This window comes from Quercus lobata, chromosome 4 (assembly GCF_001633185.2).
Source record: "Quercus lobata isolate SW786 chromosome 4, ValleyOak3.0 Primary Assembly, whole genome shotgun sequence".
In the NCBI taxonomy this organism is placed as follows: Eukaryota; Viridiplantae; Streptophyta; class Magnoliopsida; order Fagales; family Fagaceae; genus Quercus; species Quercus lobata.
Window position 1 is genome coordinate 39,896,319 of NC_044907.1, and position 15,821 is coordinate 39,912,139.

The 15,821-nt window shown below is 33.5% G+C and overlaps 1 protein-coding gene and 1 long non-coding RNA gene across 16 annotated transcripts; both read right to left on the reverse strand.

Annotated features, from left to right (window-relative positions):
- Positions 1-441: 441 nt before the first annotated feature.
- LOC115985482 lies at positions 442-11,975 on the reverse strand. 14 transcript variants are annotated; one of them, XR_004090579.1, is made up of 9 exons: positions 11,703-11,975; positions 10,491-10,552; positions 5,899-6,027; positions 5,032-5,125; positions 4,790-4,914; positions 2,566-4,122; positions 2,087-2,253; positions 1,890-1,945; positions 442-795 (listed from the first exon to the last, which is right to left on the reverse strand). It is a non-coding gene; the product is annotated as an uncharacterized LOC115985482 (long non-coding RNA). The 14 variants fall into 14 exon arrangements; XR_004090577.1 differs by lacking the exon at positions 442-795 and having other exon boundaries at positions 802-1,945; positions 2,566-2,676; positions 2,846-4,122; XR_004090582.1 differs by lacking the exon at positions 442-795 and having other exon boundaries at positions 802-1,945; positions 2,566-2,676; positions 2,846-2,888; positions 11,703-11,972.
- Positions 11,976-13,679: 1,704 nt separating this feature from the next.
- On the reverse strand, positions 13,680-15,280 carry LOC115983247. Of its 2 annotated transcripts, none has more exons than XM_031105885.1 (4): positions 14,988-15,280; positions 14,778-14,845; positions 14,545-14,662; positions 13,680-14,449 (listed from the first exon to the last, which is right to left on the reverse strand). In XM_031105885.1, the coding sequence occupies exons 1-4, from the start codon at positions 15,268-15,270 to the stop codon at positions 13,830-13,832; spliced, it is 1,089 nt and encodes a 362-aa protein (XP_030961745.1). In that variant the 5' UTR covers positions 15,271-15,280; the 3' UTR covers positions 13,680-13,829. The 2 variants fall into 2 exon arrangements, with proteins under 2 accessions (XP_030961745.1, XP_030961744.1); XM_031105884.1 differs by having other exon boundaries at positions 14,736-14,845.
- Between the last annotated feature and the right edge of the window lie 541 nt (positions 15,281-15,821).

Consider the following 15,821-nt stretch of genomic DNA (forward strand, 5'->3'; position numbering starts at 1 on the left):
TGCATGACCCTCGCAATGCGTGGGCAAATTTTTTTTATTATTCACAGAAAAATATGTAAAATCATAATAAAATTCTATTAGTAGCGAACTCCATTAGCCAATCAAACATTATCATGATATCATAAAAATATTATGATAATTCCATAGACAATTAAAAGAAGTATACTGATTTTTTTAAAGAAAAAAAAAAACCTTCCCTCTTATATTTATTATTATTATTATTATTATTATTATTATTTTAAATGAGAAACTCCCTTAAAATTGAAGGTTTGCTTATGCATTAAATATGGTCAATGAAGACATACTGAATAAGGAAAATACAAAGAACCTCAATTATACAAACTATGTTTGTCACGATTATAGGATTCTTACTATAACAATCCAATTTAAACCACACAAAGGACAATTAATTTCAAGAATACAAAGACTGGACAAAAGATATATCTTAGGGTAGGAAAAAAATAAAAAACTAAAACTCTTGTAAAAGTTATATTATAGAGTTTTATCAATTCCAATCATTGTACTGCCCTATAAAAAAATAAAAGACAGTAGCACTAAATCAAAGTTACATTTATGAAATCTCATAGAGAAATCTGCAGCTACCTGATCCCTTTCCTAAGCCATGTACATCAACTTGATCTTTTTAGTGCAATCCTTTTCCATAAATTTCTTGGTGCATAAGGATATTGACAATTTTTGCCCTCTTCTTAACTTCATTTATAGCCATTTCCTTATTTGTCTCTGGCAGTTTCTCAACTACTCTCATACTCTCTGGCTCTTAATAGCAATTAAGACCTAACAAAGTAACATCAACATAAATTAGAGAATGGTGCACTATGATGCACTCTATAAACTTCAAAGGATTATTATTAACACAAATCATTCAATATATTTGTCACTAACTGGGTATGGGTGCAGCAAACACATGCATGTACAAAATTTTGGGTATAAGCAAAAAAAGAATGCCTGTAATGTTGAATGCTCATGGAACCAAGACTAAACTAATTTAAAATGTAAATTCAATGTTCAGCAAGCATTTGGAATAACATATATATATATATATATATATATAGCACATTCTATTTGTAAATACTCTGCACATCAAGAATCATAAACTGATTTAGGAATAAGCATCATCTTTAAAAAATAATTAACTCAGAAAAAGATAGATTGTGTATAGGAATTTCAAAGACATTTCCTAAAGACATCATCTCTCAATAGAAGCTAAAAATACGAAAATATTTAACCAATAGACTAACATGTACCAAAAATTCAAATGGCATTCAAGATGATTAGTGTTAGACTCCTATAAGATTAACACAATGCAACGCCCATATATTAGAATTGAATAATACCAAAATTGGAACACATATATTACAATTAAACACACATATAGACTGAGGAGAAAAATCCCATTATCTTCACTCAAAAAATCAGATGTCAAAAGCTCAAACATGCAAAAGCAGCAAAAAAATCACAAGTTTATGCATAAAGCCATGCCTATATAACTTTTAAATCATCCAAATGCAACAATATTAGAAGCAATTTTAAGGATTCTTTCCTACTCTTAATGGCTTCTGCAATATAAAAATCACAATCAACATGTATACATCTCACAAAGAACAAATAACAAATTTGTTACTGTTCTACATGTCAATTGAAAACAGTCCCAAGTTAACTACCAAAATAGGAGTCACAACCATAACTACCAAAAAAATCCAATTCCATCCAAACCAAGAAAAGAAGAAATACTGGACTTCTAGCTAAAAATGTTTTCTATTAAGCATTGCAGTCAGCGGGGCTTTGATGAAGGGAGGGTTTGGTGAGTCAAAGAGATGTGATGCAGTTTCCACTTGGGATGCGCCACCGCTAAGTGGTGCAGAGTGTACCTGCTTCTTATGCTAGTCACGTCACCGACTTTAATTCCATTCCTATGTGTTTTAACCTAAACACCACCATCATAATGCAAAAACCTTAATCAAAGCCACAAATAACCCAATGATATACATCCAAACCAATCCAACTATTATAGAAAAAAGAAGATAATATTTAATGCACAAATTGAAAAATAAAGAGGAAAACTTACTGTTTGCAGTTCTGGCAGGTCAGTGGTGGGAGGGTTCTTTGTTCTGTTTCTTCTCTGCAACACCATATTCCCAAGTTTCAGCATAGCAATGTTGATCATCCTCTTTGAATACTTTATCTTCTCCAAATACTATTTCTATTGTCTATAATTTTTCAGTATCTACACTCCTAATCATTAAAACCCACAAATCCACTCTTTATATATTAAAAAAAAAAAAAAAAACATAGAAAGGGAGCCCATAACCGTAAATAAACTTTATACAAAGAAAAAAAATGAGAAAGGCAGAGAAATTCTAATGGTAAAGCATAGAGAGAGGGAGATAGAAATTTGACCAAAAAGCCTAAATCAAAACAAAGCAAATACCTAAACTGCCAAACATAAATCATAGTTATCGCAAGATTTTGGTTTTTCTTCTAAAAATTTATATAAAAAAAAAAATCAAAAAACAAAGAAAGCCAAAATAAAAAATAAAAAATCACCTTGCATTGAGAGAGAGCTTTGTTTAAAACCAAGTGAGCACTTTCCCTTGCCAAATGCTTCCTACATGTTGCAATGGCCTTAATTGCAGGGAAAGGCTTCTGCTTTTATCTCTATATATTAAGATAGATTTAAGTTAGATATCTTTTAAATAATCCAAAGCCAAAAAAATACGTTTCAAGCACATTTCTGATATCAAATGCAAAATAACAAAGTTTAGCACGTTTGGTGCACATGGTAGGATAAGTAATAAATCCCACAATTGGCTTGGCGAAGGATTACCTTTATTCATACTTTAAGGTAGTGTTGTAGAATGGCAATAGACCTAAAAAATGTCTGAGTGAAAATTAATGCCTCCTTCAATAATTTGTAATGTATTACAATCTTTGATCATTTAAGCATTAAAAAAAAATTAACAAATACAGAAGCAAACTATATTGGCCAATTATATTTGGCATATATTATAATCTGTAGGTAATTTAACAATTTCGGCCAAAAGAGAAATCATTTTAAGTTTTACAATATAACAGCTTTAGTCATTTGCAGCAAATAAAGTAAGCTTCTGCAACATAAATATCACAATTAACATGTATACATTTCATAAAGAACAAATAACAAATTTGTTAATGTTCTACTTGTCAATTGAAAACAGTCCCAAGTTAACTACCAAAATAAAAAATTAAAACAAATTTGTTAATACTGGACTATATAATATATATATATATATACACAAAATCCACTGAAAGACTATTCATGAAGATTTTATAAGAAATTTAAAAAAAAAAAAAATTGTATTAACGACATGGTTGCATGACATAGAGAAAACATTTTTGCTAGTAATTATTCCAAAAGTACCCACATCACTATGTTTCAACAATTTTTGGAAAAGAAACTACATAATTTTCTTTGGCCATTCCTGTTCAATCAAACCAAACACATAGATCATCACTATTAAAAGAACTAAAAGTGCAGCAACCATTTCCAATAACTACACTTCAAACATCAATTCTGTGCATACAACATTTAACATGGCTTTAAAAATACACAAACATGACATACCCAGGAAATCATAATAAGAGAAGGCTAATTAAAAATAATTCAACTAAAGAAGAATTATGGTTTTTTTTTTTTAAATCTTTTGACTATAGCAGCATTAAAGTATGCATTCCTCACTGTCTACAGCATTGAACAATGTTTCAAAAAGAAACAATTTTAATCCACCTAGCTGCTCACCTTCTTGGCTTCCTACCAAGCCCACCTATAAGCATATGGACTCCCCATCTAATGAGAAGTGACATCATTCAACTTGTAAATCTAGGATTAAGCAGGATGCTCATTAATACAAAGTGTAATGTAAGGTGAAAACATTAAACTTTTGGGCTCTATAGATTTAATCAAAAGAACAAAATCATTTATTATCATACCTTCTATTCTTGTCATTGTAGATGCTTGGATGGGTTGTGGTTGTGACTCATGACCAGTTGTTCCTATTATGGCTCTCTTTGGTTCAAGGTTTTTGGGTGTTTGGTTTCGGGGAAAAATAGGCTAAAAGGAGTTTTCTGTTGCAGATCAAGCCAAATGTTACAAATTGAAAAGTCATTTCAGTTTTTGTTACAGAAGATATTAATAATTTAACCGACATACCCAAAACAAAACTAAATTAGACACAAATATGAAAAACAGAAGCAACTCTAACAAAATTAATTCCTATATCATATTTGTCACCTAACTTAAAAATAAGTAGATAGAACAAAATTACCGGTAATGGTTCTGAAAGTATGACAGTGGCAGAAGACCGAGAAGGCAGTGGCAGGGCCATCAAATTTCTCTCTCATTGCATTACAGACTCTCTCTTTGTACATTGATCAGTGAAATAGATTTTTCTTTTACAACAGTATGCAATAAACAACCCATGTCATGCCATAATGTTTGTTATCATCCGCAATTATGTATGCAAACTCATCAACATTAATCCAATTACAATTTCCACCCAAAAAATAAAATAAAGGGCAAAATCAAAATTAAATTCAGCTATACCCAAAAAAATTAAAAATCAAAACAAATACTTTAAACTCCAAGCAACCATATTCATTCTAGCGTTGGTGTGTAGGGGAAAGAAAAAACAAAAAGAAACTTTAACTTTTCTTTTTCTGAACTTTTGTGCTTATGGGAAACCAAACATAGAGTGGATTTAAATTTTAGACTATACCTAAAATAATGACTTACAGTGAATCTCTTTGGATGGGCAACAAATCTCCAATGCTTGCCATGCTGTTTGTCTCTCAAACTCTCTCTTACATTTGGTCTCATGGACATCTTCTATATCCGCTTGCCTTCATGGTTCCACTCAACTAAAACCAAAACCAAAATCAGAATTAAGGGGAAATCTTCAAATAGTTTGAGGGGAATTGAAAAACGGAAGGGAAAAAATTGATCTGTAAAAAACAAAAAATCAACCCATGTTATACCAATCAAAAAGCCAATCACCATAAAAACCTTCTCCCTTCTTGACCTGTGTATGCTCCACTGGCTTTCTCTTCTTATATAATAATCCTTCTTCTTCTTTAATGATCCAGATAGCAAGTCACAAAACAAAACAAAATATGAAACTAAAATTCATGAAAGCAAAGTAACAAAATCCAGAAACTGAAAATTCCTAATAACAATTCAGTTAGAATTTGATACAAAACCCAGAAACTAAAAATTCCTAATAACAAATCATTTAGAATTAGATCTTCTAGGTTGTGTCCTTGATTTCAAATCCCTAAATTGACAGCAAACCTAATTGAAGACAATAGGGTAAGAGATTAGTTGAAAATTACCAAGAAAGAATGGTCTGATATCGAGAGTTCCTGGTAAAATACTTTTTTTTCTAAACAAAATCTCTTAACCAAAACCAAATCTAACCCGTCTATTTACATAAATTTAAAAAAACTACTCCTAACCGAAAAACCTAAATCATAACTGATCAAACCAAAATACCCGAATCATAAATAATGCCCAAATGATTTTCCCAAAAAAAGCCCCAATTTGTAAAATTAAAAACATAACTTATGGGTGAAGGCCCTAACGGTTATGACAGAATTGATTATTCAGACTTATCGTCTCTCTATCATCCTCTCTCCTTTTGTATCAGCTTATTCCAAACGGTTATTAAAAGAATCTTCAAACGATGTAACGATCGTTCTCTTGTGACTCTAAACTGACTTGGTGGCAGAAATCTAAGTGGGTAAGTTTGCACTTTGTTGCAGAGAAGAAACAGAAATCTCAAAACCTAAATCATATTTCATACCCATACCCAGATCTAAGAAAGAATGAGAAAAAGAAAAACTTACCGGTGGTAGTTCTCTCTATGTCCGTATCTCAATTCCTGTGTGCACCTTTAGGTTACCGGCGCCGGTTTTTGAGTGGTATAATTCTGGCAATGGAACGGACGGTGGCGGGTACGAACTCTGTCTCCTTCTCTGTATCGCAAGCGTCGGTGTTAAGAGTATTCATAAGAAGAGAAACTGAAGTTAGAGTGAGTTTGACTTTTAATTGGGAATACATCGTTTGGGTTTGTGTTTTTATGAAGACAATGACTCTCCAAACGCACCGTACGGTATTTTAAAGAATAAATTGTAAACGTGGCAGAATTTAAAGGGGTCATTTTTCCTAACATGGCAGAACCACCTTAAAAGCTTCTGCTATTATATATAGTATTAGATTAGATTAGATTAAATTAGATTAGATACTGTGTGTCAACATATTCTCAAAATACATGTATTTTACACATTGTTGATACCCATTTTCGCGACACATTATCTATAAGCCCAACTCAATCGAGCCCGACCTCATTATGGGCCCAATTCATGTATTATATTATTTTTTATTCTTTTAAGCATGGCTCAAGCCAATGCAATATATGGGAGAAATTGAGGAAGTGTGGTTTGGAGGATATGAGTCGGTTCCTTTCAGACCTTTTGCATGAACCCAATCCATGTGTGCTACCAAGTGGGTAAGGGACACTGGTAGCACCTCAGGCTCATGGAGGAGATCTTGTACCCAAAATTTCCACCTCAAAAGAGCTTTTATACCCTGGGTGACTGTACCACTAATTTTTAGCCCAGCTCCATTTTTCACACCAAAACACAGCTGATCCTAAACTAATTAGCTAGCTTATTGTAGCCACCAAATGCAGCTATCAAAAGCCCACAATGACAAGGAAACAATAGCTAATAGAGTCAGCCACTTTATTTCCAAAATCATGCTAAAAGCATGATAAACTCTTCCCTATACGCAACCCAAGCCAAAACACCAAATTAGTATTATGGGGGATAAAAGCCTCTTCCACTACTCAAAAAGCAGTCATTAGCAACACCCCAAACTTTATATAAAACTTTCTCTTCAGCTCAAAAAAGGAATGAACCACGTTCTACCCATATACCTGAAACTTCAGAGTAAAATCCCATTCAGCCAGTCAACATTCTCACGATTCTGAACCTTAGGAGTGGAAGTGTGGGTACAGAAGTGTCGAAGTTTCAAACCTGTAATGTTTTTATGCTTTTTCTGCACTTTTGTTATTAGCATTTTGACTCTCTCTTGTCAAAGCACCATTAGCCTTTGTTTTCTATACATTGTGAATTTTGGGCTTGATTCTTCACAAATAAACACTTCTAAAGAACCCAAGGGGAGATTTGGGCCCTTTTTGCATTTTCGGCCCTTGTCGCAAAAACATCCCCGACACATATCAATAAAAAATTTACATAAAATTAAATACTATTCTGCCTATACGTGATTAGAAAATTTAAAACACCGAGAATATATGTAAATAAATAAATAAATAAATCTACATTAAATTACAAGAAGTGTGCACGTATTTTACCTTATAAAATAATGTCACCACCAAGAAAATATCAAGTGTAAAACTTTTAGTACTAACTAGCAAAAAAAAAAAAAAAAAAACTAGCAGTGAATTGCAAGATGGGCAAAAGATCTTTATTTTGAACAATACTTTGGTTTTTCTAGGATCTGCATGAACCCAAAAATACATATTGGTCGAAGTAGCTTAATTTACTTGAGCCCAACCTAATATAATCCGTTGTGAACAAACCCAAGTTTAATCAAATCATTGACATTTATAGTGTAAGTGTTGAATTTGTTAGGTTCTAAAGTTTTAGATTAAATGTTTAGAATCATGGTTGTAATGTGTTGGCAAACCAAGAGCAAAACTAGTCTAGTCTAAATGTTTAGAGTGTGCTTAAATAAGTGTCTTTCAAGATTGTAAAGTCCAGCTAATTGTAGAAAAGAGAATTCAAGTTCTGTCATTCTCAACCGATCAAGAAATAGACCCGACCGATCGAAAATCACAGATAGGGTTTTTCTGCAGAAGGTTATTTCAGTCCAATCACTATAAAAATGTTTAGGGCTTCACTTAAACTTCTCTACATATAAAAAGAAAACCCTAGATATGTTTTGAAGACTTTTTAGAAGACTTGTGTGTTACTCTTTGTGAGATTTGAGAAGTTCTGTACTTTCTAACTACACAAGATTCTATCGGAGCTTAAACTGCATTCAAGATTTGGTAGAACTAGTTGCTGCATCAAGATCAACAAGTGAATGTGATCTGAAACCTTTGAGTGGAGTCTCAAAGTCATAAGCAAGGGTAGGGCTGTCCAGACCTGACTGGCGCCTGACAACCCGGCCAAACCACCCGACACCGACCCGATTTCAGCCCGAATTGAAGGTCTAGTCAGTCGGCAGCAGGTTTCCATTCTCAAAAACCGACACTGGCAAGTCGAGTGGCGGGTTTGCATCTCCAAAACCAAAGCAATCCGAACTCGACTGGAGCTATAAAAAAAATCCCGCCAAATCTGCAAAAACAAGCTAGATCCGGCGAAATCTCGACCAGATATGGGGAGATCTCAACTAGATCCGGCTAGATCTGGTGGGATTAAGCCAGATTCGGCCAAATCCCAGCCATTTTCAGCCAAAAAATGCAGATTCCGATGAGTTTTTCTAGATTCCGGCGACTTTTCCAAATTCCCGCGATACTTTTTTCAAATTTCAATGCCTTTTTTTTTATTCTGACAGCCGATCAGACCCAACCAACGCTCACCTTCACTCGAAACTAACTCAACCAATTTTTTCGACGATCGGATTTAGGTTTCTCCGCGCCTCCACCCTACGCCGGCGGGTCAAGTCAGGGTTGGATCCAAAACTAACCCGACCCAACCCGTGGTCCGTGGATAGCCCTAAGCAAGGGTGTGCTTGTGTTGCTGTTAATGTCACGCCCCAAACCCGATACCCGGATTTGTGACCATGACCGGCATGCTAATATCAAGTCTAAATCTGATATTAACAAGAACCAACTTAACTTTTACAAAACTTTTACCGAAAGCTTTCCTTTTCTTTTCAATCCTTGTTTCTCTACTTAAATTATATAACCTTTGACTTGACATTCAGAGCATCTACATTGTACTCCAAAGAATAACATAATCCACCAATCATTTAATTTCCACACTTTTACATAATACATAGCTTGATACTTTAAGGTATACACAACTTTCATTTGATCCTAAGATACACAATAACTATAAAGCTAAACGTCAGAATGCTAATTTAGGATCTATACATATCAAACTAAAACCAACTCCTTTCAAAACTCGACTAAGGCTCCCTCTGCTCCAAAATAAAACCTGCTAACTGAAAGAGTGGAAGGGGTGAGCTACACAGCTCAGTAAAGGTAAGATATATGAGAATTCAATAAGGATGCATGTAAATCAAATCATTTCATTCTATGCATAATCAAATAGGAGAACAGCTTTCCATGCATAGTATTTTATACTATTCAGAATAATAACTTATACGCTTTTCATAGGAAAATAATTGTTCTCCCTTTTCTTATCAGCTTGATATTACCAAAACCTTTCGGATTAAACTTCTATCATTTTCTACAAAGTCACCACATACATTCTCATTACAAAATAATCATTTTAACGTAAATCAATTTTTCGGCAACTTTGTATTAAACTAGAAACATCTTGATCCAATAAGAAAACCTTTCTTTATAAACCTCTTCTCATAGAATACTATAACTTTCATGATCAGAAAACTTAACGTTTCATAAAAACAGATATCTGATACTTTTAAACATAAACTTGTACTTTTATCAGAAACTTTACTTTTATAGCGTAACAGAACTTCAGAAACTTTTATCTTTAATGAACAGCTTTTCTTTTCATTAGAAACTTCTTCTTGCCATGAGAGCTTTCACTTTTCACAATGCATTTAAACAAAATAATTCTCTCATGATTAATAACATAACATAGCTGTTCATAACATATTGGTTAGTCCATGTCTGATAAGCTGTACAGAGAAGGCCTCATCACATTTGGAAAACCTCATGTGCATGATATTGTCCCCTTTGAGAGGCCTGATGGCACATCTCCTCCAGGTTTTGTTCCTCCCCACCGTCCGTACACATTGGGGAGAAGGCCTTAGTCAGATTAGAGTTACGGGCAACCCCATTTCCTCTACTTTAAATGGCCTAGAGTTACGGGCAGCCCCATTTCCTCTACTTTAAATGGCCAAACAGATAACATATTTCCATGGAAAGTCAATAATTAACCCCTACTGGCTGAGTTCAAATTATCAGAGGACATAACCCGAAAACATTTCATACTTTACATCATACTGAAATTTCTTATTTTGCATAACATTTCATAATAATAGCATTTCCATTCTTTTCATTAAACATCATGTTCGTGGAATCAATGATAGCATCAATATGCTTAAATCATATACATAAGTTTTTCGAAAGCTCACGAACATATCATTGTCAGAATAATGATTACATGCCATATCTCTAATCAAAAACATTTTAATGCATAACATACTTTAAAATAACCTCATGACTTACCAAATGCTCATATAACTTATGCCTTACCTGAAAGCAGAGGAACCGAGAGCCTAAAGTCGAAGGAGCTCAGATTTGGATACTGATAACACCTAAACCATAATTCAAAACTTATTACTATCCATAATTCCTTATCATAAACTTCACATTCATCTCAAAGCCTATCTCTTAGAATCAAGGAAGTCCTAATCCCACCTCAACGAGGTTCCCACAAACAAAATACATTCATTAACAACAAGTACAAAATCCTAGAGAAACCAACATTCTTATATTAATCCCATATCTCTAAAAGAGCCAACTTTGTTTCAAAAGGTGCTTTAAGGTCAGGGCAATAATGTATGCATAAATATAAAATCTTTTAAGCATGATCATGTAACTATATACATTCATATGATAGCATACAACACGTCAGGCAAAACAGCTTCATACATACAACCGTCTCATGGTTTAGAACCCCTTCCTTTGAGTAATAAGCCTCAAAACAAGTTATACAAAATTAATCTATGATCGAGACATACTAAAAGACAAGCATATTAAATTATAGCTCAAAACATTCACCCTAACTTGATAATTAAATCCACAAAGTTAGGCATGTCCCTTACTATTCACTGTTCTATTCCAGCAGCATAGGCTCCATTTGTAAAATACAAACGGGATGCTCAAACACATCCAATTGTCATGAAATTTTATATAACTACTCCCCTGTATGTCCAGTATAAACCATAAAAATTTCGGAGTCAAATCATAAACCCATGATTTACTAAAAATCACGCAAGACGGCATACTCAAATCTGTCCTGTCAGAAATTCATGCAACTTATAAATTAAACCATTATTTTTATGTTCGTCCAAATGCTGTGAGACCAATTCAATAACAACCACAAGTGTCTTAGGTTTCAAAGGAATTATCCCTAGCATTCAAATTCACTATATACAATTTAATACATAATTTTCTTGTAGTAAGCATCAAATCTGTCACAGAGACAGCTCCAGTACATAATCTTACAAAATCATCAACAAATAACAATAGGTCTTAATTTAATTTGAGTATTTTTATACCTATAATATACATATTAAAATACCCTAATAAGCATTCAATAGACCAAATATCATCAATATTTCCAGTAACTAAAACAGCATCACCAATTCAGCTTCCAAAATCAGAGTAGAGAACAAAGAGGGAAAGTAAGCAAACAATTATACTATCCAAATACACAAAATCAGATGAGGTTTAATTACTTACCCACACACTTGGAAGATGAAACCTTAAGGCTAATTGTTTAATTCCTTCTTTAAAGAAACTAGAATTTTTGGTGAGAAAGGAAGAGAGATGTTGCCGTGTAAGAAGGGAAGAGGAAAGAAGAACAAAGAAAGGGGAGAAAGGAGTAGAGAAAGAGGAAAGTGAGCTGCTGGACTTCAGATGCAGCAAAATAAACATAAGTCAAATTGACTTTAGGGGTGGGGTACGTGTATGGCTAGGGAAAAACAAATATCACACCCACTCTTCCAAATTTTCTTGCATTCACACTTATATATATATATATATATATATAATCTTTGCATTCACACTTACTTTTCTACCAAAATAATTCATTGCATTCACACTTACTTTTCTACAAAGATAATATCACTTTGCATATATATATATATATATATATCTCACAACTTAACCACCTAATATAGTTTTGTACATGCTAAATATATATTTATAATACAAATAGTCATTTCAATTGTTTATAATCTTTAAAATTCTTATTCAATGACATTATAAAATAATATATTTATTAAATACTTTTATATTAATTTTTGCAAGTAAGTGGCTTAAAATACTAATAATACTTAACCACTTAAACATATAGTTTAATTATAAAAATTGGGTCGGGGTGTTACAGTTAATCCAAGAAGAGAAGGAGTCTGTAGATTTAGAGCTTGCATGTGATCGTGTCAGTAAGTTACTACGTGAGATTGCATTAGATTTAGGGTTAAATCTTTTGTAAAAACTTCAATTCTCTTATAGTGGATTTGGTTTACCTTGAGAATAGTTAGGTTAAATTCTCCCCAAGATTTTACTTTGAAACGGGTTAGTTTTATTGGTTTTCCTGAGTAATCATATCGTGGTGTTATTTATTTTTCCGCATCTTTGCATGATATGATTTATTTGTTTTAACTTAGATCTGAAATATACTCTAAGTAATCACTTGGCTAATATATTAGGTTAAACAATCTGTGTAAGGGGTCTAAACAAACTCTCAGAATTAATATAGGTAATTATTATTGACTTATTTTGTTTAAGAATAAGTTGGATCAGGATAAAAGTATTTTTACATCTATATATAAGAAATGAAGTTTAAAAATCTGTACAAAAATTAAATAAGAAAAAAAAAACTGGACGGACAAAACAAGCACAAATGTGTTCTGGTAACATTTTGAAATAAATTAAGAGAAATTTACGAATCATGTTTGCTTTTTATTAATTTTGGAAATAAGATTTCGATCTATACACTCTTTGGTCAAAAGAAATATTCTGAGGGTTATTAAAATGTTGGTGAAATCTATGCCAAAAGAAAAAGAATCTTGTATATTAAAATTTAGAAGGATATCTTCATTTCAAATCATGCAATATTAATATGTTTCATAGTGTGGTCCATGTGGACAAGTTCTACTATAGTATATATGGAATTATATATTAGATTTATACATGGAGCAAATAGAAGATAGATATATATATATATATATATATATAAAACAACTTTAGAAATATACTCAATTTCTCACATACTCAATTTCTCACATACTCAATTTCTCAGTCCCATGCAAGGACTTATTAACCTCATAAATCACTCATATCTTAAATAATAATAAAACATATAAATCCCATAAAATAAGTGTACCACACAAAACTTTTAAAGAAATACGCTCCTTACAACAACTTTAGAAACTCGATTTCTCATATTCAAGATGTTAGTTCTCTAAATAGTTTTCAAATGGCGCTGTCTAATAAAATCATTAGAAAAATGAGGTTATTTTGAAAAAAAAAAAATCCGATAATTAGGGGGTGTTTGGTGAGTGTTTCCAAACAACAATTTTCAGTTTTTAAACAATATTTCACGTATTTCCATACATTTTTTCACCCACACATGTTTTTACAAAAAATATTAAACAACAATTTTCAGTTTTTAAACAATATTTTACGTATTTCCATATATTTTTTTACCCACACATGTTTCTACAAAAAATATTAAACAACAATTTTCAGTTTTTAAACGCAAGTACCAAAAGGCTTGAACCTCCAAACAAGTCATGTGCCATGCTCATGATCTCTGATATGTGTCACTTTAGTCTTTTGCAAATGATCTATGGTAGTTTTTCTTTAAAGCGGAAGAAACGGGTCATCGGGGTTCTGGAGTGGGAGGGTGTCCAGCTGATCTCGGCAGGCTTGGATGGTCGCTGTAAGTTCCTCCCTCTTCCTTCTTGTCGCCTCTGCAGTAAGAGCTTGATTCACCGCAGGCTCCAAATCCTGAAGTTCGCACCCGGCACCAGTCAGGTCATTCCAGGCCTCTTGAACTTGAGCCCTTGCTGCTTCATCAAAGTCCCTCGCCCTAACAAACTTCAGGTGGTATAGCAAGGTGGCCATGCGTTCAAAAAGGGTTTGCTGTAAACTCTCAGGTAAACCCTTGATGTGAACTTCGACAGTGGGGTGAGTACGGAAGAAATCATCTAGGATCTGTTCTTGATCAGGAGAAGTTGCTCCGGTTGTATTGTGTGAAGAAGAATAAGTTCCATGGAAAGGTAAATTAGGAAGGTCTAGGTTGGGCCAGACCGAAAGATTTTCTGGAATGGAAGGAAAGTTAGGAAACAGAGAAGTTGCTCCGGTTGTATTGTTTGAAGAAGAATAAGTTCCATGGAAAGATAAATTAGGAAGGACTAGGTTGGGCCAGACCGAAAGATTTTCTGGAATGGAAGGAAAGTTAGGAAACAAAGAGTTTGGACCTGCACAAAAAAAAAAAAAAAAAAAAAAAGCATATGCTCAAGCAATTTCTTAGACAAAACCGAGTAAAGCAATAAATCCTAAATGACGGGCTTACTTGATGGGACTTCATTTCTAGTACCATCCTCTGTTTGTGCACCACCAGCATCGACAAGGGGTGGAAGCTGTTCCGAGGGTTGGACTTGGGCATGTCCTTCAGAAGAACAGTGCATGTCCTGCAGAGAAAATTTTATTTGTTATTAAAGTGAATTACAGAACAAGAAAGTATGTGATCAACTAATTATTTACCCTTTCCATCTTCCTGCCCACTTCAGCAATTTGATTGCTTACCTCTTGTGGGGCTATCAGCTTTCCGCCTTCCCCATTTTCCACGCTCTTAGTTGCATTCATGTAAAGCTCTTCATTTAGAGACATACACAATTACACATGTCAGAATCCCCCCAAAACAATAAGTTCAAATTCAAATGCAAACACCCCCAAAATAGAGATGAGAAATAAACCCAGGAAAAGGCTTTCAAAACTACAATGAAGTGTATGTACCTTGGAGAATCTCAAATGAATTTTTGGCTGTTATTGATTTAGTACCATTCTTCGTCAGGATTGTGATAGCCTCACGTATCCATGAGAGATCATCCTGTGGATTATCGCTTAAGTTCCTATTTGAAAGATCAAAATCCCTTATTGCTGGCGTATTGTCACAGGCTTTGAAATATGACTCGATTATCTGACAAATCAGCTTGAAGCAGTCTTGGCATCTGCAAATTATTTTAGATGGGTGGCCGTTACTCGTACCAGTGAGTATAACTTTAAGTTTATTTATCATTTTTTGGAGATCGTCATCCGTTAAAGAGATTTTATCAACCCACTCTTCTGCTAAGGCTTGAAGAGAATCTGCTCTACAAGCATAGCCAATATGGCTGGCATCTGAAGAAGCAAGGGAATGCCTGGATGGTTGTCCATCATTCAATTTTCGCTTAGTAAGACGTGCAGGCTGCACTTTCGATGAAGGCCGGGGGTGGATATTCATATTAGAACCAGATGATGAATTTTCACTTGACCTGAGTGAAATTAAAAAAAAAAAAAAAAAAAAAAAAAAAAAAAAAAAAAAAAACCAAAGAAAACTTGTTAAAACAGAATATCCCATCCATTTAAACAGTCAAACAGAGAAGCCACAGTGTATTGCATGCATACATCTGAAAATCAATTCTCGTCATAAAATTTTTATAAAAAGAAAAGAAAAGAAAGGGAAACCAGTACCTATTAAAGAAGATGAAGCAGAGGGTCCAAACAACATCATGCTAGCTAGCATCAGATCAGGACCCACATGCCAAAACCAAGATACAGAAATAACACACGTATTAACACTAATCTAAA